Source organism: Xyrauchen texanus, chromosome 24, assembly GCF_025860055.1.
Source record: "Xyrauchen texanus isolate HMW12.3.18 chromosome 24, RBS_HiC_50CHRs, whole genome shotgun sequence".
In the NCBI taxonomy this organism is placed as follows: Eukaryota; Metazoa; Chordata; class Actinopteri; order Cypriniformes; family Catostomidae; genus Xyrauchen; species Xyrauchen texanus.
Window position 1 is genome coordinate 12,847,307 of NC_068299.1, and position 26,933 is coordinate 12,874,239.

Consider the following 26,933-nt stretch of genomic DNA (forward strand, 5'->3'; position numbering starts at 1 on the left):
ATCAAAATGTATCGTTGGTCTCATCTTTGAATACTGGGCAATTTCGGAATCGTGAACAGTGGAAAAAAATCTGAGTTAAGTAAAACTACAACTCCCGAACACTCCATAAAGACCCGCCTTTTTCCACTATCATCTAATACTATTGGCTCTCGGGTGCTTGAGTGACTCTTTTCTAGCCAATCAGCATTCTTCTGGATGGAAGGAATGTGGGCCATTGACCGGCGTAATGCCAGCGCAGAGAAAGTGCCACGACTCCACACAGACAACGACTGACTCCTCTACTCGGGACAAGATTTCTTTTTTGTTTTTTGCCGGCGTGGTAAGATAGTTGGATTCATTCCCTTCTTGTTTGAACTCTTCCTGAAGTGATTAATCCATCGGAAATCTGCCGCGAAAGAAGGTAAGCGTTAAAGCTGTTACTGTGGCGTTATTCTTTTAAAGCTTCAAAGATGTTCAGTAGCAATTTAGTCTTAAACTTGGATCTCTCTCCTTTATTTACACTCCTGTTTAACTAGCTCGAAACCAGGGAAGGCTAACATATTTTATTTTACTTATGAGACAAAATGGCCTGTCTAAAAGTAACTTGTGGTACATATTTTGGGTTTGGTGATGCTCAGTTGAAGGTAGACAGTTAATATCAGATTATCTGCTTCTCCTTTAGTAAGCTAGCTAGTTTTTTTTAAACGTTTATAAAAGCTTTAATGTCTGTAAAAATGAGCTAAAATCTGTCTGGACGCATCATTCATATAGTTTATTCAAGTTTCAGAGAGAGAAGTAGAACAGGAGTTTACAAACTCACTCATATTTTCTTATGTCTTACTGTATTTTGTATGAACGGCTTCATTGTGAATAAAAATATAAAATAACATATTCAAATTGTAAACAATGATCATGCTTGCTCATTTATTTTAAGAGAGAAAAGTTTAGCTCCACCGCCCCTTAAGAATTTCATGTTGGCTCTTTAAATGGCATCCAATAAAGTAATCCAAAATGTAGATGAATTATCACAGCATATATATAAAACCATTGAGTAAAACGTGTACTCCCATTAAACAGCTGTAAATAACAGCTAAAACAGTATACTGTACTTGAATGGGCCCTTTCACATTAATCTTGAATCATTAGGCTTGATCTTCGATTTCAGTGAGAAAAACAGACTTGAAAAGTTCCATCCTGTACTGGCTAATTGTACTTCCAATGAACATGTATATTATAAATAGGAGTTGTAATTTAAACAGAATACAATATTACAATCTTAGGATAGAATATCAATATTGTTTGATCTAATATTGATCAGGTATTAATTTGTAAATTCTCCCCCATAATCTTGTACTGATACTGACAAAATTTCTGGGGTATAACATGCCTGGTTGTGCAAGATTAAAGTACCATTTTTTTCAGCTGAACATACTGATTCTTCTACGATGATCCTTGCAGATCTGGTAAACTATGCAGACTTTGCACTGAGAAAATCCTGAGGGTTATTTATTTATTTATTTATTTTCTTTGTCACAGAGATAAATAATGCTGACAGGCTCTACACGTCTACTAGTGCTTGGGAAGCTTGGTGTCAGGTTGATGTTACAAAACAATAAAACAGTTTAAAGCTATGCAAAAAAATAAAATAAAAATGAAAAGCCTATATGCAAATCGGTTCCCCAGAACCTCAACACTATAAATTACATGTTACAGCTGGCCCATAAACCTCTTGAAAATTGTGCCCTGAAGGGTGTTTAGATTGTTTTTGCTTCTGGGGTCCAGCTGAGTGATCAAGTTTTTTGTGCCATGTGTTTCTAGACTAACAAAACATTGGTGCTTTGATGCACAGTTGAAGTGTGAGATTGGTATGGCAAGAATCCCATGGAAGTAGCGGAGTATAAAAATTTGCTTTGGCAGATGAGTGCAGCACATGGTGAAATGGAGAACTCTGTTGTGTAACTGTCTTCTCCGACCAAATGCATATTGGTAGCATATGGTATTGAAATAACTTTTCTTGCACTTTTTCGTAGAAGTTGTGGGTAGCCCGCTGGACTTGTTTCCCCTGTCTTTTCCTAGTCCCACTTTTTGAAGATACTTGTTTTTGGGAGCTTGTGTGCTCACTGTCTTGAACACTAAATGTCCAATTTAGTAATTTAGATTTTTCTGGAACTGGATATGTCTAGGCTATCTTTCATTGTCAGAGCAGAGTTGAGTATGGTATTTGCTTTATTCCCTCCAAATCAGCTTTCAAAAGCCCACTTTTGTGCCCTTATTTAAAATGTTAAAATTTTAAGACATGTTTGAGGATGAAACTCTTAAATAATATTGCGTTGTAGAGTTGTGAATGTTTTGGGTGTTTGGATGATGATTAAAAAGTGGTTAATACTTAAGGTGCAACTCCATTGGAAAATTATTTCAGCGGGTGTTTATGGTCCTTAGGTAGAATTTGAAAGCAATGGAATACAGAAATATTGGTATTATTTATATAAAAAAATGTAAATGCCACAAACTGTACCTGATCCTCTTTTTGTTTAAAAGGTTTAATAAGAAGGCACACTTGGAGTCATGGACATCTATGATCCTCAGACCCTTGGAATTGTTGTGTTTGGTGGCTTCATGGTGTTCTCAGCCATTGGGATAGTCCTCGTCTCAACATTTTCCATGAAGGAGACCTCGTATGAAGAAGCTATAGCCAAGCAACGAAAGGAGCTTGGAAAGACCCAGTCCAGCCAACGAACAGACAAGAAGAAAAAGGACAAGGCAGGTGAGAAGAAAATCCGAGGTAAGAAAAAGGAAGACAATGCTAATGGAAAGATCCCTGAGTCAGAGGCCACCCCTGAGGCTGCAGAAGCACCAGCTGAGCCCAGTCCACCAATTCCACCAGCCCCAGAACAAGTAGCTGCTCTGACACTTAAACCAGAAGCCCCAGCCCAGAAGTCTGCTCCACCGGCCCCAGCCCAGAAGTCTGCTCCACCGGCCCCAGCCCAGAAGTCTGCTCCACCGGCCCCAGCCCAGAAGTCTGCTCCGCCGGCCCCAGCCCAAAAGTCTGCTCCACTAGCCCCTGCACAAAAATCTGCACCAGTTCAGAAATCCTCTCAATCTGCCCATGCCCAAAAGTCTGCTTCAACTGCCACAGCCCAGAAAGCAGCTTCACCTGCCCCAGCCCAGAAGTCTGCTCCACCGGCCCCAGCCCAGAAGTCTGCTCCGCCGGCCCCAGCCCAAAAGTCTGCTCCACTAGCCCCTGCACAAAAATCTGCACCAGTTCAGAAATCCTCTCAATCTGCCCATGCCCAAAAGTCTGCTTCAACTGCCACAGCCCAGAAAGCAGCTTCACCTGCCTTAGCCCAAAAGTCTGGTGCACCTGCCCCAGTCTCAGCCCAGAAGTCTGATCCACCTGTCTCAGTCCAAATTGCTTCCTCTCAATCTGCCCCAGCCCAAAAGCCTGCAACACCCGCCTCAGCCCAAAAGGCTGCACCACCTGCCCCAGCCAAGAAAGCTGCTCCATCTGCCCTAGCCCAAAAGTCTGGTTCAACTGCCCCAGCCCAGAAATCTGATCCACAAGCCTCAGTCCAAATGGATGCTTCAACTGCCTCGGCCCAAAAGTCTGCAACACCTGCCCCAGCCCAGAAATCCTCTCAACCTGCTGCCACCCGAAAACTCAGTCCACCTGCCCCCGCCCCTTCTCCTAAGGCTGCAGCAGGTCCCCCATCTGCAGTGTCTGCTGCACCCCATCCCATCCTTGATGATGCCCCACCTGCCCCATCTCCTAAAAACAAGAGGAAGAAGAAAGCTAAAGTGGAGTCTGTCTCTGCTGAGGTTCTGACCAAATCAGTGGCTCCATTGGAGATGGTGACTAAAAATGTTCCAGTGATGGCCGTACCTCCAGTGGGCACTCTGAAAGCCACCCCAGTAACTGCTGTACTGTCCAAAGCAGAGGAATCCAAACAGGAGGTTTCATCTAAGAAGAAAACAGGATCCAAGAAGAAGGTAGAGACAGGTATGCTGTTATCTCCTCTAAACTGCCTGTAACTTGTCCAATAATGACTATGCAGGGTGAACAGGCCGGAGGTCAGAGGAGGTGACTGCCCCTTGCTGGTCCTTCTTGAAACAATGCACCGCTTTGCACATTTTTCACATACAGACATCTTTCACATTCATAACTGGCAGTTAACCAAAGCTTGAATCTGTAGGGCATAGTAAGACATCATCATAGTTTTAGAACCATAGTTTTTCCTTTACTTCCTCCAGCTTTCCTTTTTATCTTTTTCTTTTGCCATGTTGATAGTCCTGCTGAAAGAATGAATTGGCATTACATTTCAGATGCGTATTGTGAGTGGGTTATTTATAAAAGGCCACATGCTGTGTTTCTTCATGGCCTTAGGCCACTGCACTGTAGCTCCGTGTGTGATAGCACATGAGGCCTTCTACAAAAAGGCCACTTTCTCTTTGCCTTCATCTCGGCATCATTATCGCCACTAGAACAGTACATATAACCACAGATTCATCAGACCGAGTTTCATATCATTGATAATATTTATTTTCATGAACATGTTAAGTTAACATATTAGAAGTAGGGTTGTTGATTTAACATGTTAATTAAGTGCAATTAATTATATAAAAAAAACATGTTAAAAAAATAGACTCAATTAATCATACCCCCTGACGTGTGCGTAAATTCAGTAATAAAAGTACGGTTTCTCTTACCATATGAGCAATTCAAGCTTGAAGTACATCTGTTTTTACAATCTGTGTCAATAGGTGGCAGTGCACTTCAACAAACCTCACAATCAGTGGAGCCACAAAATGAAACTGCTCACCAATTTGGCAACTTTGTCGCTAGATTTAGGAACTTTTTGACCCCCTTAGTGAGTAAAAGACCCATCTAGCGACTAGCTACAATTTTAGCAGCTTTTGTAATCTGCATTAGAGACATTCTTCCACATTTGATGGAAAAAAACATTTGCTCTATCGAGAATGACATGTCTTCACATTATTTTTTTCTCTGTGTTCTAGCGCCCCCCTAACATTGAAGTAATATTATTTATCGGCACGCCATCAGCAGTTGGTCTTGCGTGCTAACGGATGTTCTATAAATTGAATGACTGATGAGCTTACGCGTTGTTGGTATTTGTTGCCACAATCTTAACCTCAATTCACATGCATGCTCTCCATTATTTATCAGAGAGAGAGAGAGAGAGAGAGAGAGAATGGATATGAACCCCTGATCTATAATAAATTGTAGAGATGAGTAATATGAAGAGATGAGGTGTTACGGTCAAAAATCATTGTGATACAGTAACACTGGCACAGTTAATAAACACTGATGGTTCAGCATCACTCTCCAGATAGGTTCAAAATTTTTATTTATTACATATTTCCAAAACAGCTCCATGTGAGTCATTATTAGGCGTATAGATCTATGTTAAAAAACAAAAAAAAAACATCCTCAACACTACACCACTGCCTACCCCTTGTTGCTATTGCTAGGATAATTTTGGCTAGCTTGTCGTTGTACAACAATAACGCAGTACAATACATAAATAAATAAATTAAATCATAATAATTGAAATCCCCCACTGTCTTCCCCTGCTTGCTATGCAGAGTTTGATTTTGGCCAGCTTGTTCACGAATGTTCATTAAAATATTTTTATTACTAAAAACAAACAAACACCTATCCCACTACCCACCACAACTTGCTGAATGTTTGATAAGTTCAATTAGTAATAGCTAAATTAATAGTTTTATGGAAAACCCCACAATGGTTCTACACCTTTAAAGAATTGATGTAGCTCTTTAAGTCAATTCCTTTACAAATGTAAATTTGACGTCTTACATTATGTAATCACTTGATTTTTAGCTACTTTTAGCGACATTTCAGCAAGCCTTTGGTGACTTCCCATAGGAAATAGTTGGCAACATTGGAACCGGTCACTGTTGAAGCACAACAAAATACAGGAATCTTGAAACGTGATCCATCACGAAACATCTAAATCCATCCTGTATAATGACCTCAAAATTTTTATATTTTTCTTCATTATTTTCATAATAATTATTCCCATTATCAGGAAAATGCAGAGGAATGTTTTTTTTTAGGACTGTAGCAGATGCTAAGATTAATCCTGTTAAATGCAAAAAGTTATTATACTTGTTCATAGGAGAAGGTACGACTTAAAGGAAGCTTGGCCTCAATACACAATAACGGGATGCTTCTAAAAGTTTTGCCAGTGTTTGACCAGACTCTTAAATACACAGAGATAAGGCTGTTTTGACTAGACTTTACAGATGACATCTCCCTTTCTTTCTCTCTTTATCCTTTCTTTAAACATATACATACAGTCAGTTCTTATACATTTTCCACTCACATGTGATGTGATATTAACTCCCGTGGAAAAAAACAGAGTTTGTGCCATTGCTCAGGTGGGTTTACAAGGGCTCTTAGTTACTCTCCTCTATGCAGAGCACAGCTCTCAGCTCTGCTCAAACAATACTCTTGCCTCAGCTGCTCCATTAGGGGAGCACACAAAGGCCTTTAGTGACCAGACAATAGAAATTTATCACCAGTCCTGAGTGCCATCTCACCCTGGTGCCACACTGCACTCCTGCCATCCTGGCAATGTCTAAATAACAAAATGAGTCAATATGATAGTACTTACTGATGAACACACTACTGTACAAGTGTCAAGTTAACTGTATTGTCAAGTACAAGTTATGGCCTGTGACGCTGCATTTCTTTTGGACTGTTCTAACATTTAAAAAAATATTCCGGGCTTAATACAATTGAAGCTCAAACTACAGCATTTGTGGCATAATGTTGATTATCACAGAAATTAATTTCGACTCGTCCTTTTTTTTTTTAAATACGCAAAAATTTAGATTATAGTGATGCACTTACAATGGAAGTGATTGGGCCCAATTTGTGGATTGGTTAAAGGCAGAAATGTGAAGCTTATCATTTTATAAATGCAATTATGCATGTATGATTTGAGCTGTAAATTGGTTTAATTGTAATTTTTTTTGGTCTATTTTAGGGTTTACAGCATTACCGTGAAGCCGTACGTTGTCAAGTCAGCGAAGTTGTAAAATGTAATTTATTGTACACAGAAAACATTTGTAAGCAATTTTATCACCAAAATCATGTTAACAGACATTTTGTTTACATCTTGTGGCTATACTTTTGAAACAGTGAGTATTTAAATGTTTACCGATTTCATTCACTTTCATTGCAAGTTCCTCAAAGGAACCCAGATTGTTTTTTTTAAAGAAAGGATGGATCATAAATAAATAAATAAATAAATTTTTGTAGTAATCAAAATTATGCCGCAAATGCTATCGATGCCGCTAGCTTAACTTGTATTGAACCTGTGAATATTTCTTTGAAGAGAGCAGTTTTTTTTTTCAAGACTGTGCAGATTTGAACTGGAGGAAACATGACAGATTGGATGTTGGATCACGGTTTGTGTATTTAGGCAAAGTTTAGGACTGAAATAAAGTGGTTTAGAGAATTTACGTAATGAGTTCTGTGTACACCCTGGTGCGAATTATGACTCATCTGCTGCAAAGCATTTTGGATTTCTGATTAATGACCCTGAGTTACAACAACTTGCACTCCAACATGGGGCAGCACTCCAACTGATACTTCTCAAAAGATAGCAGTTATTTCTGCTTTAATATCTCATGCCCTCTTAGGTTAATTCGATGTCTTTCAATCTCACATACACACACCTTAATAAATGAATTGTTTTCTCTAGCGGTGGCTGCAGACCCCGCAGACAGTCCATTGTTCCTGCCATATAAGGCTCTGGTGTCCACTGTGAGGAGTATGGTTTTCAGTGAAGGAGAGGCCCAGCAGCTCATTGAGATTCTGTCTGATAAGACTGGGATAATCCAGGACAGCTGGCACAAGGTATGTTCAAACAATGGAAGACAGGGTTCTGGATACTTGTTTGTTTAGTGCCACCAGTGGTGCAGAAATTACAAATTTTAGCTTTAAGTGGAGTCATACAAAATCACATATGAAGACAGATTTCAGTTTTGAGAGATTTAGAGATTATAGGTGTTTATTTCCTCTGTGATGGTGTTTTGTCGTAAATTTCCAAATTAATGTAATCTTAAATTCATCATAAAAGGATTTATTTTCATATAGATACTACATCCCGTATGCTTCACGCTTCATTCCGTGCTCACTTCATTTACACTCAAGCAGGAAGTTATTGTAAACAGAGCTCTGCATGTGTGTTTATAGGCAACACAGAAGGGTGATCCAGTAGCCGTACTGAAGAAACAGTTGGAGGAACGGGAAAAGCAGCTGGCAGCCGAGCAGGAGGATGCAGCAGCTGCTAAGTGCCATCTTAGAGAATTGAATAAGGTAACAATTTATGCATTCATGCAATCTAAAACACAATAAATATAAATGAAACATTTGTTAAAAATGCTATGTTTGATAAGTGGACATGTATCAGGCCCTATCAGTTAAACCAAACAAAATGAAACTACTAAATACTAATGTATCATTTACCTCATGCTTCTATTCATGGCGGCTTAGGGAGACATTCACACAGGCAAATTCTTGCAAATTTAAGCATGAAAAGCTAGTCATAGGAATGGAACAGAATGCTGCATTTATTTTCTTTCAAATATTCTGGTAATTGTTTTTAACGAACAGTGTATTAAAAATGCAGCTAAAAACATCTGTCTGATATGTGTAAACATAGACCAGCAATTTAAAAAAAATAATCCAGATGGAATACAAGAAATCAAGACACTCATTCCTGTGTGAATGGCCCCTTGTATTACATTTTTAACTGGGACCGCTCCCATGGAGGAACAGGGGAAAAGTGACTTGCTCAAGGGTCTGGTGGTGATTGTTGTAGGGTTTGACTACAATATTCCTGCCCAGATGTTTAAGAACTAAGCTACACCTGCACCAGATGACACTTGATGTCCAATATCATGACCCGTGTTTGTGTACGTAGGAGCTGTCTATGGAGAAGTCAAAGGTGGCATCTGTGGAAACCAGGCTGAGCTCTCAGCTGAGCAAGCGTGAGCAGGATATTATTGCCTTGCAAGCACGTATGCAGGCCAGTTATCAAGACCACCTCTCCGAGACCCAGCAGCTTAATGCCAAAGTGAGTACTCTGCACGACACTGTTGTAAAGCTGCACAATCAGCATGAGTCAAATTATGGAGAAATGTGGAAAACAATATATTTAGTAGGAAAGTCAGTAGATTAAAATAATGAATAACTATTAATCTCATGTTTTTTGTAGTTAGAGGGATAGTTCAAACAATTATAAAAATTCTCATCTTTACCCTCATGCCATCCCAGATGTGTATGACATTCTTTCTTCTGTTGAACACAAATTAAGATTTTTAGAAGAATATCTCAGCTCTGTAGGTCCTTACAATGCAAGTGAATAGTGACCAGAACTTTGAATCTCCATAAATCACTTAAGTCAGCACAAAAGTAATCCTTAAATCTCCAGTGGATAAATCCATGTCTTTTGAAGTGATATGAAAGGTGTGGGTGAGAAAACAGATCAATATTTAAAGCTACACTGTAAACAAATAAAAAAAAATTATTAATGAGAGAGTGAAACAAAAATCCATCTTCCAAATCATGTCTTTTCCCAAATACACTTTGATAAACCTATAATAATTATATTAAATTATAAATATTTTAGAGCTGTTGGGACGGATTTCACTGGAAATTGCATACTTGCATTATTCACCCATGCGTATTGGATTATACAGACTACACAGAGAAAATAAGCTCTGGCTACTTTAGCATGTGTGGGAGTAGCTGAAGTTGAAAGTTTGTTGTAACAACGAATGAGAAAAATTGATCATGGATCATTCGAAACGGCACACCTCCAGGGAATCACCAGTTGTAAAAACAAAGAATCCCTGAACAGAGCAGAGTCTACAAGCAAAAAGGGAAAGTGACAAAGTCCGTAATAAAACCCGAATTAACATCAGCTTAGCTTTTCAGAATTTAACCCCGAGATCTGAAAGGATTTAAAAGCGACCCAGAGCTTTTTTTCTTACTCAACAGGTAAGATATTTTATTGATAGGGTTTGATTAATTGTGTAATCGCACACACACATGGATATTTTATAAAGAAATTAATTAGTGGACTTAAGACCAAGGACTTGGTGATCTGTTTCTCACCGATTATATACACATTATTTTTCAGCTAAACTAGGGTGCCCTCCTTATCAACCTTGAATAAAGACCTCTTCCGGTATAAGCCACCTCCAGCCATTTCAGCGATGCAAAAATACAAATTTATACTACTTTATATTGTATGCTGGCAATATATGTGATCATTATTATCATTCATTAACACCTTGGTTTGTAGCGCGCACAGTTTTACAGTTTATCGCATTTTGCAACCGTTTTATCACACGCTGTAGCACAGGCAGAATGAATGAGAAACGCTTCATTCTGTCTGTAACAACTACTGAAAATTTTACACAAACAAAGAAGAGAAGAAAGCCACTGGGAAAATGCTGCTTAAAATTTCAAATCTGCATCTTGTTTCATTTTGGCAAAATAATACATGCATTATTGTCTTATTTCTTGTCGGAGAACATTCCCACTTTCTTTACGGTATGTATATAGACATGCAGATCTTGCATTCAGCATGGCTTATGAACATCGCGTTTGGATGTTTGGCAGATAAAAATACGAATCGTTTACATGGAGACATGAAACATGACATTGTCACGCTCTCAGTAAAGTAAGAAGCAGATTTGATTATTTTCTCTTCAATACAACACACAGCAACAAGAGAATGATGTACTTTTACTATAAATTATGATGTTTTGCTGAGTTTATAAGCCCAAATTGTGGTCCTATTATCCTGCTAGTTATTTAAAAATATTGGTGGATTGCTTCAGAAGATATGGATTTAATCACTGGAGTCATATGGATTACATTTATTCTACCTTTATGTGATTTTTTTTTTTCCAAGATTCTAAGTTCTGGCCACCATTCAGTTGTATTGCAAGGACCTTCAGAGCTGAGATATTCTTATTAAAAAATCTTTGTGTACTGCAGAAGAATGTAAGTCATACACATCTGGTATAGCATGAGGGTGAATAAATGGAGAGATTTAAATTTTTTGGTGGACTATCCCTTTAACATGATTAATCTCACATTATGAATTTTTTATAAATATAGTTTTTCTTTCAATGTGTGCATTGTTTTAATGCATGCAATGGCTAAACAAAATGATTTTGTATGAACTAAGTGTTTGTGTTAAAGTCCTTGAAGTTATCCCGAATTAACTGAGGAAAGACACGTAGATGCATTGTCCTATCTAATACCCAAGCCATTCCTCTTCATTCTCAGGTCTTGGCTCTCCAGGACCAGCTCGAGAAAGGCCCAAATGCTCAGCTGGCCCGTCTACAGCAGGAGAACTCCATCCTCAGAGATGCTCTCAACCAAGCCACCAGTCAGACTGAGAGCAAGTATGAACCTACAGCTCCTCCCAAACCCAATAATGTCTTACTCATAGGTTTTTTTTTCACTTCTCGTTTTCGTAACTCACCTGTTTCCTTCATTGTTTCGCAGCAGAGACCACAGCAAACTCCTGCACCTCGTCTTTACTTGCCGCAGTGTGCCAAATAATTTCTTTAGCCTCCATTCTGCTAAGAAATGACAGAAAATCATAGCCAAATAAAGAAAACAAGAGCTAATGAGAACATATTTAAAGTTTAAAACTTTGGACCAATGAGGTTACAATGGACTACCCTAGATAACAACCAAAATGTCTTCATGTGTGATGCTGTTGACGGTTCTGACTGTTGAGGACAAAAACTCAACAACATTATCAACATCGCCCCCATTTACTTTCTTAAAGCATGTTCCTGATCTTATTACACATGATTAATAATTGCACATTATATGAAATATAAAATATCAAAATGTAATGACAATAAATTACATTTTATTTTTCAACCCCCTTGTGTACCACCTGGCTTCATTCTAGTGTGTAACACCCAACCAATACCAGATGGATACAGTAAAGTTTTGCTTTACCTTTTTCTCATTAAATATCCTGATTCACCAAGAAACACATTTTTCTTTTGTTCATCAGACAAAATGCTGAGTTGGCCAAACTACATCAGGACTGCATGCGACTGAATAAAGAGCTGATTGAGAAGAATGAGGCCTTGCAGGCTGACGAACAGCTCAAGAAAATTCTGGAATCCAAAGCTGCCACTGCTGAGAAACAACTGGCCCAGCTGCAGGTCAAATGCTCACCCTTCTAAATTTGAGCTGTGCACCACAGTCACCAATCATTCCTTTTGTTTAGTTTGCAGAGTTGCACTGTTTTGCAAAAGGGCCCAAGCTGAACCTCTTATGAAAGAGTTCAAAATGCCACTCTGATTCTTATAAAATATCTCCCAGCATGATCAGCCTTTCAGATCTACAGGTAGGAAAGTTAGCTTCTAGCAATCAGTTTGTGTTTATTAAAAAAATCTTGATTAGCTTGCCGGTAAAAGCTTTGACCCTCCCAGCGCCGGTACCTCTTCTAATGGGATTGTACACATGCTGGTGGAACATTTGATTACCAGTCTGATCGCTCAGCAGTGCTCTGTGGGTTGAAACATTGCCGTGTTTCAGGGAAGCACTTCTCAGAACTATCTGGGATCTGAGCCTGCCTGAGCAGTACGATTTCACAAAGATACACATGAGGATCTGATTGTTCTAAGATGTTCTGTACTTACTGGAAGCACAGATAAAACATGACCTAGTCTACACTCTGGATTGCATGCTTTGGGAGCAAACTGTCTTGACTCACCAAATGTCACTGTATAAAGAGCAGCCTTGTGTTACAGTGTGTTCTGAGCCTATTTACTGTATTGACTCAGGAGAGACATAGGTGACTGAGTCAGGCTTGTCTCTCCAGACACACATCTGAGTGTGTAACTCTTGAGAGTATTTCTGTAGCTTGTAATGAGAATTCTAATTTTTTAAGTTTGTGATGTAATTGATAATTCCAGTGCTGCTGTAGCTCAACTGGTAAAGTGTGGTTCTAGCAATGCTTAGGTCATGGGCTTGATTCCCAGCAGACACACAAACTGCCAAAATGTATGCATTGTAAATTGGTTTTGATAAAATTCTGGTTTTGATAAAAGTGCATAAATGTAAATTGAATTTCTGCTAAATTAAACGCAAAGATAACCACATTACCACACATTTTCAGGAAGGTTTTCAGCGTGCCCTTTTGAGAAGTAGTTTTAATGTACATTAAGACCCAAATGTCCTTTTAATTTATATACTATAAATGGAATTAATGGAGCAATGCACCTCCTCAGCTTTTTCAATGAGCTGCAGATACAAATACATTTTTGAAAGAATTCACATCTTAAATTTGCATCATGATCAGACCTGCTTTTTTCATAAAGACTCAACCATAATTCAGTGGAGTTTGTGATCACACCTAACTTGCAGTGTGTGTGTGTGTGTGTGTGTGTGTGTGTTGTGGTGCCTTGTCCCCTCTGCAGGCAAGCTGGGCGAGTAGTGAACAGGCCCTACAGAAGCGTCTGGAGGAAGTGAGTGAGGAGCTCAGACAGACCCAAAGCAGCAGAAACAGCCTTCAGATGCAGCTGGAACAAGCTCAGCATGAAGCCACGGCTCTAGCAGGTCAGCGCCCAACATTACAGTACAAGGGTGCTGGGCTAAGATCTTAAGCTTATACTCTTAACATTAGCTACTTATTTAGAGCATTTTTGAAAGAAGCACACTGTAGCACCATGTTGAGTAATGTGGATCCAGACTACTTCAGAAACACATAAGTGTGAAATAGTTTAAGATCTGGGTTGGTATTACCATTGTGCCCTTGATTAAGACACGTAACATCAGGTTACGTTTGGATAAGTGTACCGTAAGTCGCTTTAGACAAAAGCGTCAGCTAAATGGTGAATTAGTAATTAGAAATACTGCTACCTCCAATATAAATACTCTTTCTTACTTTCCCCACTTTATTTGAACCCTGTATTTCCCAAATTAAATCAAAAAGATGTCAACATTAAAATGTACCTCTTGTCTTCCTTAATTGTACTATAGAGGCACAAACTCGTGTAGCCAGTGTGGAGGCAGAACTGAGAGAGCATGCCAGACAGGTGGAGAGTCTGCAGAGCCAGCTGAAGCAGACACAGGTGGAGAGAGAGCTGCTGCAGGAGACAAGACAGAACAAAGAACAGAACCACAATTCAGACGTGAGACGCCACTTACCATATCTGTAACAGCCCTAATATTAAACGAATAGTGAAAAAATGAAATTCTCAAAATTTTCTAACCCTTATGCCATCCCAGATGTGTATGACTTCCTTTTGCCGGACACAAACAAAGATTTATAGAAGAAAATATCAGCTCTGTAGTAGGTCCTTACAAGTCAAGTCAACAGGGTCTAAAACTTCTAAGCGTTTAAAGGCAGCATAAAAGTGTTCATATGATATGTGTGGGTGAGAAACAAATCGATATTAAAGTCCTTTTTAACTATAAATCTCCACTTTCAAACAGCCCTTCTAAACGCTCTTCTCTTGTAGAAGTTCTTGTTTTGTTTTTGCCGATTTGCGTTCTTCGTGTATATCGCTACCTACTGGACAGTGAGGAGAATTTATAGAAAAAAAGGACTTAAATATTCATCTGTTTCTCACCCACACCTATCATGAAGATGAAGATATGGATTTATCCACTGGCGTGGTATGGATTACTTTTATGCTGTCTTTATGTGCTTTTTGGAGCTTCAAAATTTTGGAACCTATTGACTTGCATTGAGTGGACCAACAGAGCTGAGACATTCTTCTAAAAATCTTTGTATTTCACAGAAGAAATTCACATATCTAGGATGGCATGAGGGTGAGTAAATTATGAGAGAATTGTCATTTTTGGTTGAACCTTTCCTTTAACTTTTCATCTGCAACGAAATATACAGTATGAATTGTGAATCAGTAATTTGATAATCATTTGTATGTTTCAATACAGGCTTTGATGGCTGAACTGGAGCAAGCAAAGTGCAGGTGAGATTTATTGTCTGCATCTATCTTCCTAGTTAATAAATATTCACAGCAACCTTGAATTTGAATTCACATGCACTCCTTGTTCAATCTCTAGTCTGAAGGAGAAAGAGAGTCGAGTTTTAACTCTTGAAGAAGAGCTGACCCAACTCAAAAACACTATCACCAATCAGGTGAAGGCATTTTTACACACTTTTTGGCTAATTTCATTATTTGATTGACCTTTTACATTTGACCTGATACATTTGAACCTGTAATGTATTTGCACTTGTTTCTTTTAATTTTCTTCTGTTTCACTGTCTGATTTGAACTGATCACATGTCCCCCTCAGGTGGATAACAAAGCAGATGTGCAGTGCTTGCAGCACAGGTATAATGTGCATGTTTTCTGCTACGGCACCAATACAGTTTTGTAGAACTTAGTTTATATTAATGATGGTAATCTGGGGGGACCTGGATAGCTCAGTGGTAAAGACGCTGGCTACCACCCATGGATTTTGAATCCCAGGGCGTGCTGAGTGACTCCAGCCAGGTATACTAAGCAACAAAAATGGCCCAGCTGCTTGGGAGGTTAGAGTCACATGGGGTAACCTCCTCGTGGTCGCTATAATGTGGTTTATTCTCGGTGGGGCGTGTGGCGAGTTGAGCGTGTATGCTGTGGCGGATGGTGTGAAGCCTCCACACGTGCTATGTCTCCGTGGCATCATGCTCAACAAGCCACTTGATAAGATGCATGGATTCGTCCTCCGCCACCCGGTTTGAGGCGAATCACTACGCATCCACGAGGGAAAAAAGCACACTGGGAATTAGGCATTCCAAATTGGGAGAAAAATGGGAAAAAATCAAAAAAGTAAAAAAAATTATGCTAATCTGTTTTTTTTTTAATCCTTTTTTTATTTATTTTTATTTTTTTATGTAAGCATAAAAGAAAAAGGTGACCAAATAGCAGCTCTTCAGGAAGAACTCCAACAGGTTAAAGAAAAAAGTTCTAACCTCAACAAAGTAAGTTTATAATGTCAGAACTGTAAACCTCACAATATATTCAAATTTAGACATAAATATTCATGACAGTTTGCTTGTTCAATTATTCATAGCTAGAAAACACAGAAATGCTGGAAAAGCTACAAAACAGGTATGCATCATTTGTATTCCAAGCAAAAACATTAGATTCTGTTTTTCAATTTAAGTTAAACATTTTTTAAAGCTGTTTCTAATTGTCATGCGTTTTGTTTTTTCGTGTTCCTGTAGTTTGAAAGAAGAGAGAGCTCGAGTGGCATCATTTGAGGATGAGATGAGACAGAGTAAAGAACAGTGCAACACTAGAGTAAGTGCATATTCTGTGTTATTCTCTTAAAATGCTCCACAGAAAGCTTAAATAAATAAATCTTTGCTAAAGAGCACAGGATTTATTTATTTAAAATTAAACACAATACTAAATAAACATATAGATCAGTTCAAGAATGTAAACAAATAAATTAGAATGGTCCAAACGTATTTGGAAGTTTCTTTTTCAAGGTAAGTCAGTCCACTCGACTGCCATTTTTGGGATGCTCTTGGGCTGTTTGGGGAACTATTTTCTATGTAAACAAGTGTCATGACAGTGTAGCTCATATCTACTTGTATGGGGAAAGACCGAAATCCAAAACGGTTGGTCAGGATTACGATAAAAGAACATATTTCAAATAAGCAGTAAAATTGTATCGGTACGAGACGTGGGTGGCGCCGGGGTGACATATAGATGGGATTATCCCTTTTCTAAAAAATAGCCTATTGGCTTTAGATACATTTAGTTACCACATGTTGGCAGTACTATTAGGACATTCTCATTCTAGAGAGTATATGATTTGACAAAAATCTGAGTTGTTCCAGATGAGTCATTTTGAGTATATATTTAGTTTTATTTTTTTCTCTGTCCATTTTCTAGGAAGAGAGAGACTGCATATTTTGAAATGCATTTAGTATCCGCTAAAGGTGTACACAAATACAAATTAGATGCCTTCAAAGCTAATAGACATGGACTAAATGCCACAAAACGTCAAAATTGATTTCATTGTGTCTTTGAACTGATGTTAAAATCATTGACAAGTTTGAAATTATTGTTCAGGTTAGTCAGTTATCATAAAAGTTATTTAAATCCATTTGACCATGTCTGATAACACACTTTTACTCTACAGATGGAAGACAACACAGCCAAAATGGAGTCACTACTTAAGAGGTTCATATATACTCCTACTAAAGCCTACTCCATGTTCATACCTGACCACTACATTAAGACAAGTAATAATAAAATAAAATGATGTGTTGAGTGGTTTTGTTGTTGTTTTCCAGTGTAACTGAGAAAGAAAGCCTTGCAACATCACTACAGCAGGAACTGCAGCAACTTAAGGAGCTCTATCAGTCACAGTGCAAGAGTTGCGTAAGTAGCCAAGGCTATGGTGAACATGTTGTCGTTATCTTGCATATGATTAATCATTTATTAATATATGCACAGGCACACATCATATCAGGCCCTGCTATTAAAAGCTCACTTTAGCAGTACACTTAAGGGCAGTTCACACTGCCCCAACAAATGCCAACAGACACCAACACTTCCAACATTCTAAAGTTGGCTGTTGTATTTCAAACTTGCGTCTTTGCATGTCGTTGGTCACCTTTGACGACAACTGACAAGGAAGAGGTTGCAAATGAATCCATACTTGTGCGTTTAAATATATAAATATAATGTGCAATTGATTAAACATGTTCAGTATGTAGAGACATTAGGCTATAACCTATTAAACACAACTACATTTTAAAAAATTTTTTGTGTTTGCTGGAAACGTATTTATACCAAGTTCCGACGGAGGATAGCAATCAAGCGTAAAAAAAACAAACAAAGAAAAAACATCCTTTTATACATGAGGTTTGTCCCCATAATGTGGGGAAAAGTTAGTATTTTATATTTTTGCAGGTATAAGTTAATATTAATGCAGTTCTTCAGAAACGGCAGTAATATTTTGAGAAATAAAGGATCTGTTTTTCATGCTTCAGCACAAATTAATCTGTCCGTCTCGCTTAATTTTACATATTTTCTCACGTGTGTCACCCACACAAACTGCTGAACCCAAAAAATATTTTGAAAGGAATGGAATTCTTGAACAAATTCGCAAAAGAAATGTTATTATTCGTGATTGACTGTGTTTCTCCTGCTCTACCAATGCATACATTTTCTGAGTTGACAGGGACGCTTGCCTCATTGTCATGGCAACGGTTCGCGATGAAGTCAGAGTTTGTATGAGTTAGTTGGAAGATCGTACCACACTGCTCAAACATTCCTAGACCCGACAAACATGATTAAACATGTTGAATCGGTGAAAACAGACGTCAATGTACGCCAACAAACGCCAGCAGGTGATCACACTGATCTGATAAAACCCAACAAGTGTTGGATGTTGGTGTTTGTTGGCATTTGTTGGGGCAGTGTGAATTGGCCTTAACATTTCCATTTCAGGAGTTGTCATTTAAAGAACAATAAATGAGTATTTCTGTGTGAGATTATTTTGTGTGTATTTTTAAATTGTGACACTAAAAGCATATAGCATATACACACATACCCAATTTATAAGAACTCTGGACCAGTCATATGCACTGATCAGCCACAATATTGTTTAGGTTCCCCTCGTGCTACCAAAAGTGTGCCAATCCGCATTCTGAGATGCTATTCTTCTCACCCCAATTGTACAGAGTGGTTATCTGAGTTACCATAGACTTTGGTCTCAGTAATTTGGACTGTGGCATGATTGTTGGTGTCAGATGGGCTGGTTTGAGTATTTCTCTGTGAGTATAACTGCTGATCTACTGGGATTTTCACACACAACAGCCTCTAGAATTTACTCTGAATAGTGCCAAAAACATCCAGTGAGGGGTAGTTCTGCGGATTGAAACGCCTTGTTGATGAGAGAGGTCAACAGAGAATGGTCAGACTGGTTTGAACTGACAAAGTCTACGGTAACTCAGATAACCGCTCTGTACAATTGTGGTGAGAAGAATAGCAATGTGGGTTGATGCTGTTTTGGGAGCACAAGGGAGACCTACACTATATTAGGCAGGTGGTTTTAATGTTGTGGCTGAATGGTGTATGTATGTGTGAGTTCATATATGGCAATATATCAGATTTATGTATTGGTCATTTAGCAGACACTTTCAAATTAGGAAAAATAAAAGGAAAAAAGACCACAAATATTGATTTACTTAAGGAGTTTGAATGTTTTAGATTCAAACTTTTATTCAGCTGAATAAAAGTATTGATTTTTCATATTTCTCTAGTTTAGTATTTTTTTTATTTAGTCAGCATTTTGTTGGGCCAAGAACACAGTCTCAGCTGTTACTTAGGATTTTTATTTTTTTACCTAGATATAAAAGATATTTGTATTCTATTTTCTGGGTTTTGTTTTATATTCATGTTGGTTTGAAAGGCTCTAGAATTGTTGTTGTAATGTACTGAAAGTGTTTTTGGTTGTCACTGAATATGTAATTACAGGAGAGTTTGGAGGACGTGCTGCAATCTTTCCAGACCGATACCAAAGAAGTTCTTCATTCCCTTTTCCCACACATCAACATAGACATTGAACAGGTGGCTAATATTTAAGTTTTTCGTAGTTATCACTTGACCATATATTTTTTAACAACTTTCAAATATTTGTTTGTAAAAGCAAATACATTAAACATCAGTTAGACTTTTCACAAGCATTAAAGGGATCATGATATGAAGAATAACATTTCCGTTGATCTTTTAACATGTATAAGAGTTCTTTTTACTTTCAGTACATACTATATACATACTATAAGATTCAGAACTCAAAATTTCCACCTCACTTCAAAAAGTGCATCTGTTGAAACCAAGCTGCCAAAATGACTCATTCTCTACTTCTTGTTGTAGACATTTACATCTAACCACCTCCACAACAAAACAACACTTATAGTGCTTATCATTTCTGAAATTGTGCATCCTCGCTTCGTTTTCTTGCTTCCTTTCCTCGTTTCCTTGCTCCACCCTCTTAGGAATCGAGGAAAGGTTTGAAGGAACCGATGGCAGCGGAATAGAAGTAAGACCAATTTGTAAAATGAAATGTCCATCGAACTTGATTGACTTCAGAGCATCTTTTTGTGCAGCTGCATAAAAAAAGGAGATGTTAGGCAGAATTTCAGCATTGGTCACCATTCACTTTCATTGCATTTTATATATATATATTTTTCATACAATGAAAGTGAATGGTGACTCTTGCTGACACCTCCTTTTGTGTTTAATGGGTAGAAAGTAAGTCATATGGGGTTTGAGCAACGTAAACGTTAATGATTTCATTTTTGAGTGAACTATCTCTTTAGTCTTCCTCTATGCAAGTCATTGATTGCTAACTGTGTCATATTCTCTTCATTCAGACCAAATGGTTGCAGGACTTTTCTGTGAAGGCACAAGAGGCATTAAATCAAAAGCAACAGAACAAAGAATCCCAGCAAAGCACAGAGATGTTGGTAAGAATGCAGCAGTTTCTTGCCTTGTACTTGTGTCATAGTAAAGTTGCTCATTGTCACCTCCTTGTGGGGATAGGAGGCATGCTTGTAAATGGTACAATGCTGTTTTATTTAATAGGAGATAATGGGGAAACTACAGAATGCCAAGGAGAATCAATCCACACTACAAGCAGAGTGTGAACAGTACAGGAGTGTACTTGCTGAGACGGTGAGATAATTCTCCAGGAATCTGTTTCAGCAAAACTTTACTGCAAAGGGTATTGAGCTGGGTTTTTGTTATACAGGAGGGGATGCTGAAGACCCTTCAGAAGAGTGTAGAGGAAGAAGAAAGGGTGTGGAGGACCAAGATAATGAATTCAGAGGAGAAAATGAGGATGGTGGGTCTAATCAATGGTAGATTTTTTTAATGTTCATATTTATTGCTTCAGTGTTGACTTCCAAACATTGTTTAGTATTTTTCCATTACATGTTCTGCACTGTGGCTCCATATTTATAATTGTTTCCCTACCACATAGGAGAGAAATGACAATATACCTACTTTTACCACTCAAGAGTTCTTTCCCTTGTTTTCCATATAAAAGATTATGTAAACATTTTTTTTCATTTTATATATATATATATATATATATATATATATATATATATATATATATATATATATATATATATATATATTTTAGTACTGTGCAAAACATTTTAGGCACTTGCGAAAAATGGTTCATAATGAGGATGTCTACAAAAATAATGCCATAAATAGTTTTAATTTATCAATTATTGTCATACAAAGTGCAGTAAACATAAAACTAAATCAATATTTGGTGTAACCACCTTTGCCTTCAAAACCGCACCAATTTTCCTTCCTTCACAGTTTTTCTTGGTTGTTGGCCGATAGGATGTTCCAAGCTTCACCAAAGTTGTTTTTAACGTATCTATTACAGCTGTCTCAGTTGCTTCGGTCTCTTCTTGTAATCCCAGACTGACTCAATGTTCAGTGGGGGGTTCTGTGGGGACCATGCCATCTGTTGCAGGGCTCCCTGTTCTTCTATTCTATTCTTTTAGAGTGAAAATGGTTATGAAGGACTCCGCTTATTGGGTGGAGTTTGGAGGATCATTCCACTACTGAAAGACAATGAGTGCAAGTTTCAACCTGACATTTTGTCAATGTTATTTTGTCTTGCTTTTTAAGGCATTCGAAAAGGTGCAAGAATTGGAAGAGACAACAGAGAGATTGAGAGCAGAGAATCAAAGCAGTCAAAAGGTATAACTCTCACCTCACCAAGACTATGCCAAACCTTATCGTCATGAATCACTTTCAAATTGGCCTTTTTTTTTTTTTTAGCTGTACCTTTTAATGAGTTTTTCTTCACTGAGCAACATTTGACCATTAGATATGCAGCAAGCTAATTATTTATTTGGCACTACTCCATTATTTGCAACTTAGTATGAAAAGAACACACTAAACATCATTACTGACTCGACTCTTTTTTTTTTAAAAAAGTTTTTATATACACACACACACATTTGTTCCTCTGTGTGCAGCTGAAGGACAAGGTGATGCTGCTAGAAGCTCAACTAGAGGAACCGGTTCAGTCAGCTTCTATTGACAGCCAGAGCCAATCTGAAGAGATGACACATGTGAGAGCACACTCCTGACTAAAGGCATTTTAACAGAAGCAGTGGCACAAATTGCTAAACAAAATGCTTTTTTTCAAAATTGGAAGATACTCTAGTCGTTCACAACTTAAATGCGAAGTGCAACCAATTGCTAAACTGTAACAGATCTGTTATTACAATGAATGGAAGATAGCGCTCTTTAAGATTTTTAAGAAAACTTTAAGAATTTTCTTTTTCTGTTTCTGCTGATACCAGCCTTTATGGTCCTAGAACTGGCTTTTAAATAATACTGACCATTTGCATTCCGAATAGATGCATAAAATGAATGTAGAACTTTGAGGTCTTCTACCTGTTGTAATTATTATTATTTATTTTTTTTCTTCCCCCATCGATTTGCCAATCTTTGTCATAGCCCACTAATAAGCTCTTTTTTTGTGGTGCTATTTATTCTACATTTTGCTAAGCTCTCTCTTATACAGCTTTTTGTCTTGGCAGTGTCTTCTAAGCAAAATGTTTGTTTCCTTGCTTTAACTGGGGACTCCTTAACTACTAGCCATCAATCAAAAGATTTATGCTCTCCAAAATTGAAATTGAAGTCTAGTTTTAAGGTCAGTTTTACTTGATTTGGTAAGATGGCCCAGTAAGCTATTCTAAATTTCAGTGAAATGAATCAAGGAGACATGAAGTAGCACTGTGATGTAGGAAACCAGTTTCTTGGGACAACAGTCATAAATACAGTTTAGCCATCATTATACAGAAATGTTTGACTGCACAATGCCATGATTGACCAATCAGAACCAAGTATGCCAAACACATTCCCATTTTGTCAGAAAATGCAAAGTCTATTTGAATGCCAGTTCCATACACGTGAACCAAAAGCTTTTATCATCTTGCCTGTTGAGTTTGTTGTTTTTTTTATTTTAATTGTTCAGTCAACTTACAAGTGTAATAAACATCTGTTGTGTTTAAGGGATCATTTTTAAATAAGTTCCATAAGGCATGCATTTTTCATCGATAAATGTTTTCTTGTTATTAGGCCTTAAAGGAATAGTTCACCCAAAAATGAAAATTCTCTCATTTACTCTGAACCTCAGCATCCCAAATGTGAATGATTGAGTTTTTTACGCTGAATTCAAAGATTTTTAGAAGAATATCTCTGCTTTCTAGGTATATTCAATGCAAGTCAACAGGGTCCAAAAGTCTGAAGCTAAAACGGCACATAGGCAGCATAAAAGTAATCCATACGACTCCATCCATATCTTCAGAAGTGATGATAATGGTAGGGGTTGAGAAACGGGTACATTTTTAAGTCCTTTTTCCCTATAAATTCACCTTGCTGCCCAATAAGTTACAAAGAATGCGCATTGCCAAAAACAAAAGAATAAGATCTTTTAGGAAAGAAGAGCGCTTAAGAGGGCTGTGTGAAAATGGAGATTTATAGTAAAAAAGGACTTAAATATTGATATGTTTCTCACCCACACCTATTAAATCACTTTATAAGACATTGATTTAACCACTGGAGTTACCTTTAAGCTGCCTTTTATATGCTTTTTAAACTTCAGAGTTTTAGACACTGTTGATTTGCATTGTATAGACTTACAGAGCGGAGATATTCTTCTAAAAATCTTTGTGGTCAGCAGAAGAAACTTAAGCCAAAACACTTCTGGGATGGCATCAGGTAAATGATAAGAGAATTTTCATTTTTTGGTGAACTATTCCTTTAAATCAGCTTCACATACATCTGACCTACTAGTAAATGATTAGTTCAGCTGTGATATTTAACAGTTCCTTTGCTTGTTTTCAGTTGAAGCAGCTTTTATCAGAATCAGAAATACAGCTGAGTGCAGCCCAGCAGGAGGTTGAGACACAGAGGGAGGAACTTTCACAGGTCAGTTAAATTTTCCCCACTCTGAGGTCAATATGTGGTAAGGGACTACCCCCATAATTCTAATAGAGTTTGCCACAATCATGTGGCAAACAGGAGGGATTGGACACAACCAAGGGGTTGTTATTCTTGAATGACCGCTTCCTTTTCCAGGTCAGAAAGCAGCTGAATGACGTGATGCTGCGAGCTCAGGGAGTGGCAGAGAACGGGCAGCCTGAGGCAGAGGAATGTCAGGTTAGGGTGCAACGCACAGGGGCACCCTGCACGCTTTACTGAGCAGCACTAAATATGCGCTGCATTAGAGCAAATGCTAGCTGTAGTCGATGGCTGTGTTTTGAGACAGCCTTTGTCTCTATCACTTAAAAGAATAGTTCACCTTAAAAATTACAATTCTGTGATTATTTACTCGCCTCAAGTCATTCCAAACCTGTATGATTTTTATTCTTCTGTGGAACACAAAAGATGTTCAGTAACCATTCATTTTCAGTTAATCTTTTTCCATATGTTGAAATTAAATGGTGACTGAGACTGAACATGGTCTAACATCTCCTTTAGTGTTCCACGGATAAAAGAAAGTCATATGCATTTGGAACAACATGAGGGTGAGTAAATATTGACAGAATTGTATTTTTGGTTGAGTTGTTCTTTTAACATCCATAGATTCTAAACCTCAAATGGATGCACATTTGGCATTATACTAATATACAGTGTCTTCTCACTCTGTCCAGTGCTGCCAGTAGGGGGACATCGTACTCCTATTTCTAACCATTCATATTTCAGCATTTTGTTTCAACAGCTTCTGTTAACCCAGGCACCTGTTTTCACTTGGGGTTCTTTCTCTCTTACTCCCCTTTTAACCACTAACATTTGTCTTTAGCATTTGAAAGATCTTACTGCTTGCTTTTGAATGCAATTGCACTAATGAAGCTCTTGTGATGTTTGGCATGGAAAGGTTTTGTAGCAGCTAGAAGATGAACTTCGATCTGTTCTGAATGTTATCACACTTTGTCTATGTCCATGTTTTCTAAGTAAAATAATAATTTGGACTGGCATGGTTTAAATGTGTGTTGTGGTTCAGGTCCAGGCTCAACTGGAGCAGACAGTGGACAAACTTCAGAGTGAACAAGTTCTAAACCAGCAGCTGTCTGCCGAAGTAGAGCAGGTACAGCAGTGTTCATGACCATTAAATTACATTCACAATTGAGCATATTGTTCTTTGTATATCTCTTTCAGTTTAAGCTCATTATTCATCCACTCTGATTTCCATCACCTCATTCATTCTAAGGCTCAGGAGACCCTCAGGAAACAGCTTCAAACCCATATGGAACAAACAAAGTCAGCTGGAGATACTGCAGCCATGGAAGATGTTACTCAGTTGAAGGTACTGTGCATTTTGACTTGGGATGCATTGATATAGAAATTATGGCTTACACTGATAGTTCTCTATTATTGAATGACTTCAGTTGAAATTTCTTATCAAAACATTACAATGTAGAAAAGATTGATACGTACCATACATTCTGGATGATTACTATAGTTGGCCATTTAGTTTTTCTATTTTTTCTTAAAAGTTTCTTGTTTAGGAATCTTGTTTGAATTTTGATTCTGTGTAAAGCCCTCATGCGCATGACTTGGTGTTTTAGGAGTGTCTAGAAAAAGAGCGAAAGATGACCAAAGATTTGGGCCAGGCAGCCACCAAACTACAGCGGCTGCTTAGAAACAGTCAGGACCAACTTGCCAAAGAAAAAGAAAATGTCAGGACCCTGCAGGATCAGTTGCAAGACAAGGTAAATATGGCACAAATATGAATAGTTAATGGGAGCCGCCACTGCATGTCTATAATAATGTCCTTCTTTCTTACTGTGCTCTTTTCAGGAGGTTGGTGGAGAGGTGAAGGGAGGCACTTCTGTTTAAGGTGGAAAACACTAAACAGCTTGCCAAAAATTGCCTTAAGATTACCAAAATGAAGCATTCCATAATTTTATTTTCTTGTTCTACTGTAGTCTTGGGAAAAATCGCACCTTTTGGAGAAATCTTTAACCAATGCAAATATTTTATTAAGGAGATTTGCTGGAACGATTTCTGCTTTATACATTCCATCTTAAAACTTCTGGCTGTCATAAATTATTCCTCAACTTCCTTGTATTTTCCGAGTGTTCCTGCATTTCCCCTGATGTCAGTGTTAAAAGGGAAACCGTATGTATGTTAAGTATACATCAACTAGTGCAAATGCTTGTAATTGAATAAATATGCATACCTTTATGGTACATGGATACAGCATCTGGAATGCCCTCTCTGCAGTTGGCTTAAACACCACTGTATAAGTTTGATAAATAATAAACATACCTTCAACATTGCTTTATGTGTTACTGTCAGTTTCTTATTACATATGATTTTGGTCTATTATGGCTGGTTCATCTGTTTGAAAAAATGTTTTTTTTTTTTTACTAGCATTGAAGGGGGAGCCTTAAATGTATAGCTGTCACCAAAAGTATTGGCAATGACATTTTGTGTTTGGCAAAGTTTGCTGCTTCAGTATTTGTAGATTATTTTGTCACATGTTTCTATGTTATACTGGAAAACAATGATAAGCATTTCATGAGTTTTAATGGCTTTTATTGGCAAAAACATTCAATATATGCAAAGAGTCAATATTTACAGTGTTGACCCTTGTTCTTCATAACCTCTGCTATTCACTCTTGTATGCTGGATATCAGCTTCTGGGCCAAATCCTGACCGATGGCGATCCATTCTTGACCTATTAGTGATCAGTCCACTCGCCTTTTGAGGATTGACCACAGGTTCTCTATGGGATTAAGATCCGGGGAGTTGCCTGGCCACGGATCCAAAATTCTATGTAATGATCTCCGAGCCACTTCATTATCACTCTTGCCTTGTGACATGGTGCTCCATCA

General features: G+C 37.9%; 1 protein-coding gene across 2 annotated transcripts; it reads left to right on the forward strand.

The window, feature by feature from the left end:
• The first annotated feature begins 225 nt into the window (after positions 1–225).
• On the forward strand, positions 226–26,367 carry LOC127618268 (ribosome-binding protein 1-like). 2 transcript variants are annotated; one of them, XM_052090637.1, is made up of 29 exons: positions 226–400; positions 2,518–3,976; positions 7,728–7,882; positions 8,222–8,344; positions 8,952–9,104; positions 11,333–11,451; positions 12,081–12,234; positions 13,495–13,633; positions 14,057–14,208; positions 14,978–15,012; positions 15,107–15,182; positions 15,341–15,378; positions 15,929–16,010; positions 16,103–16,140; positions 16,257–16,332; positions 17,183–17,223; positions 17,337–17,424; positions 19,528–19,620; positions 20,427–20,519; positions 20,638–20,727; positions 20,804–20,896; positions 21,706–21,777; positions 22,059–22,154; positions 23,938–24,021; positions 24,172–24,252; positions 25,097–25,180; positions 25,304–25,399; positions 25,662–25,805; positions 25,894–26,367. In XM_052090637.1, the coding sequence occupies exons 2-29, from the start codon at positions 2,545–2,547 to the stop codon at positions 25,930–25,932; spliced, it is 3,966 nt and encodes a 1,321-aa protein (XP_051946597.1). In that variant the 5' UTR covers positions 226–400; positions 2,518–2,544; the 3' UTR covers positions 25,933–26,367. The 2 variants fall into 2 exon arrangements, with proteins under 2 accessions (XP_051946597.1, XP_051946598.1); XM_052090638.1 differs by lacking the exon at positions 24,172–24,252.
• Positions 26,368–26,933: the final 566 nt, after the last annotated feature.

Bases quoted from the DNA above. Each gene is read 5' to 3' on its own strand.
- LOC127618268 (XM_052090637.1), top strand. From the start codon at position 2,545: ATGGACATCTATGATCCTCAGACCCTTGGAATTGTTGTGTTTGGTGGC. The intron at 12,235-13,494 runs GTCAAATGCTCA...TCCCCTCTGCAG, and splicing joins AACAACTGGCCCAGCTGCAG to GCAAGCTGGGCGAGTAGTGA. The intron at 14,209-14,977 runs GTGAGACGCCAC...GTTTCAATACAG, and splicing joins AACAGAACCACAATTCAGAC to GCTTTGATGGCTGAACTGGA.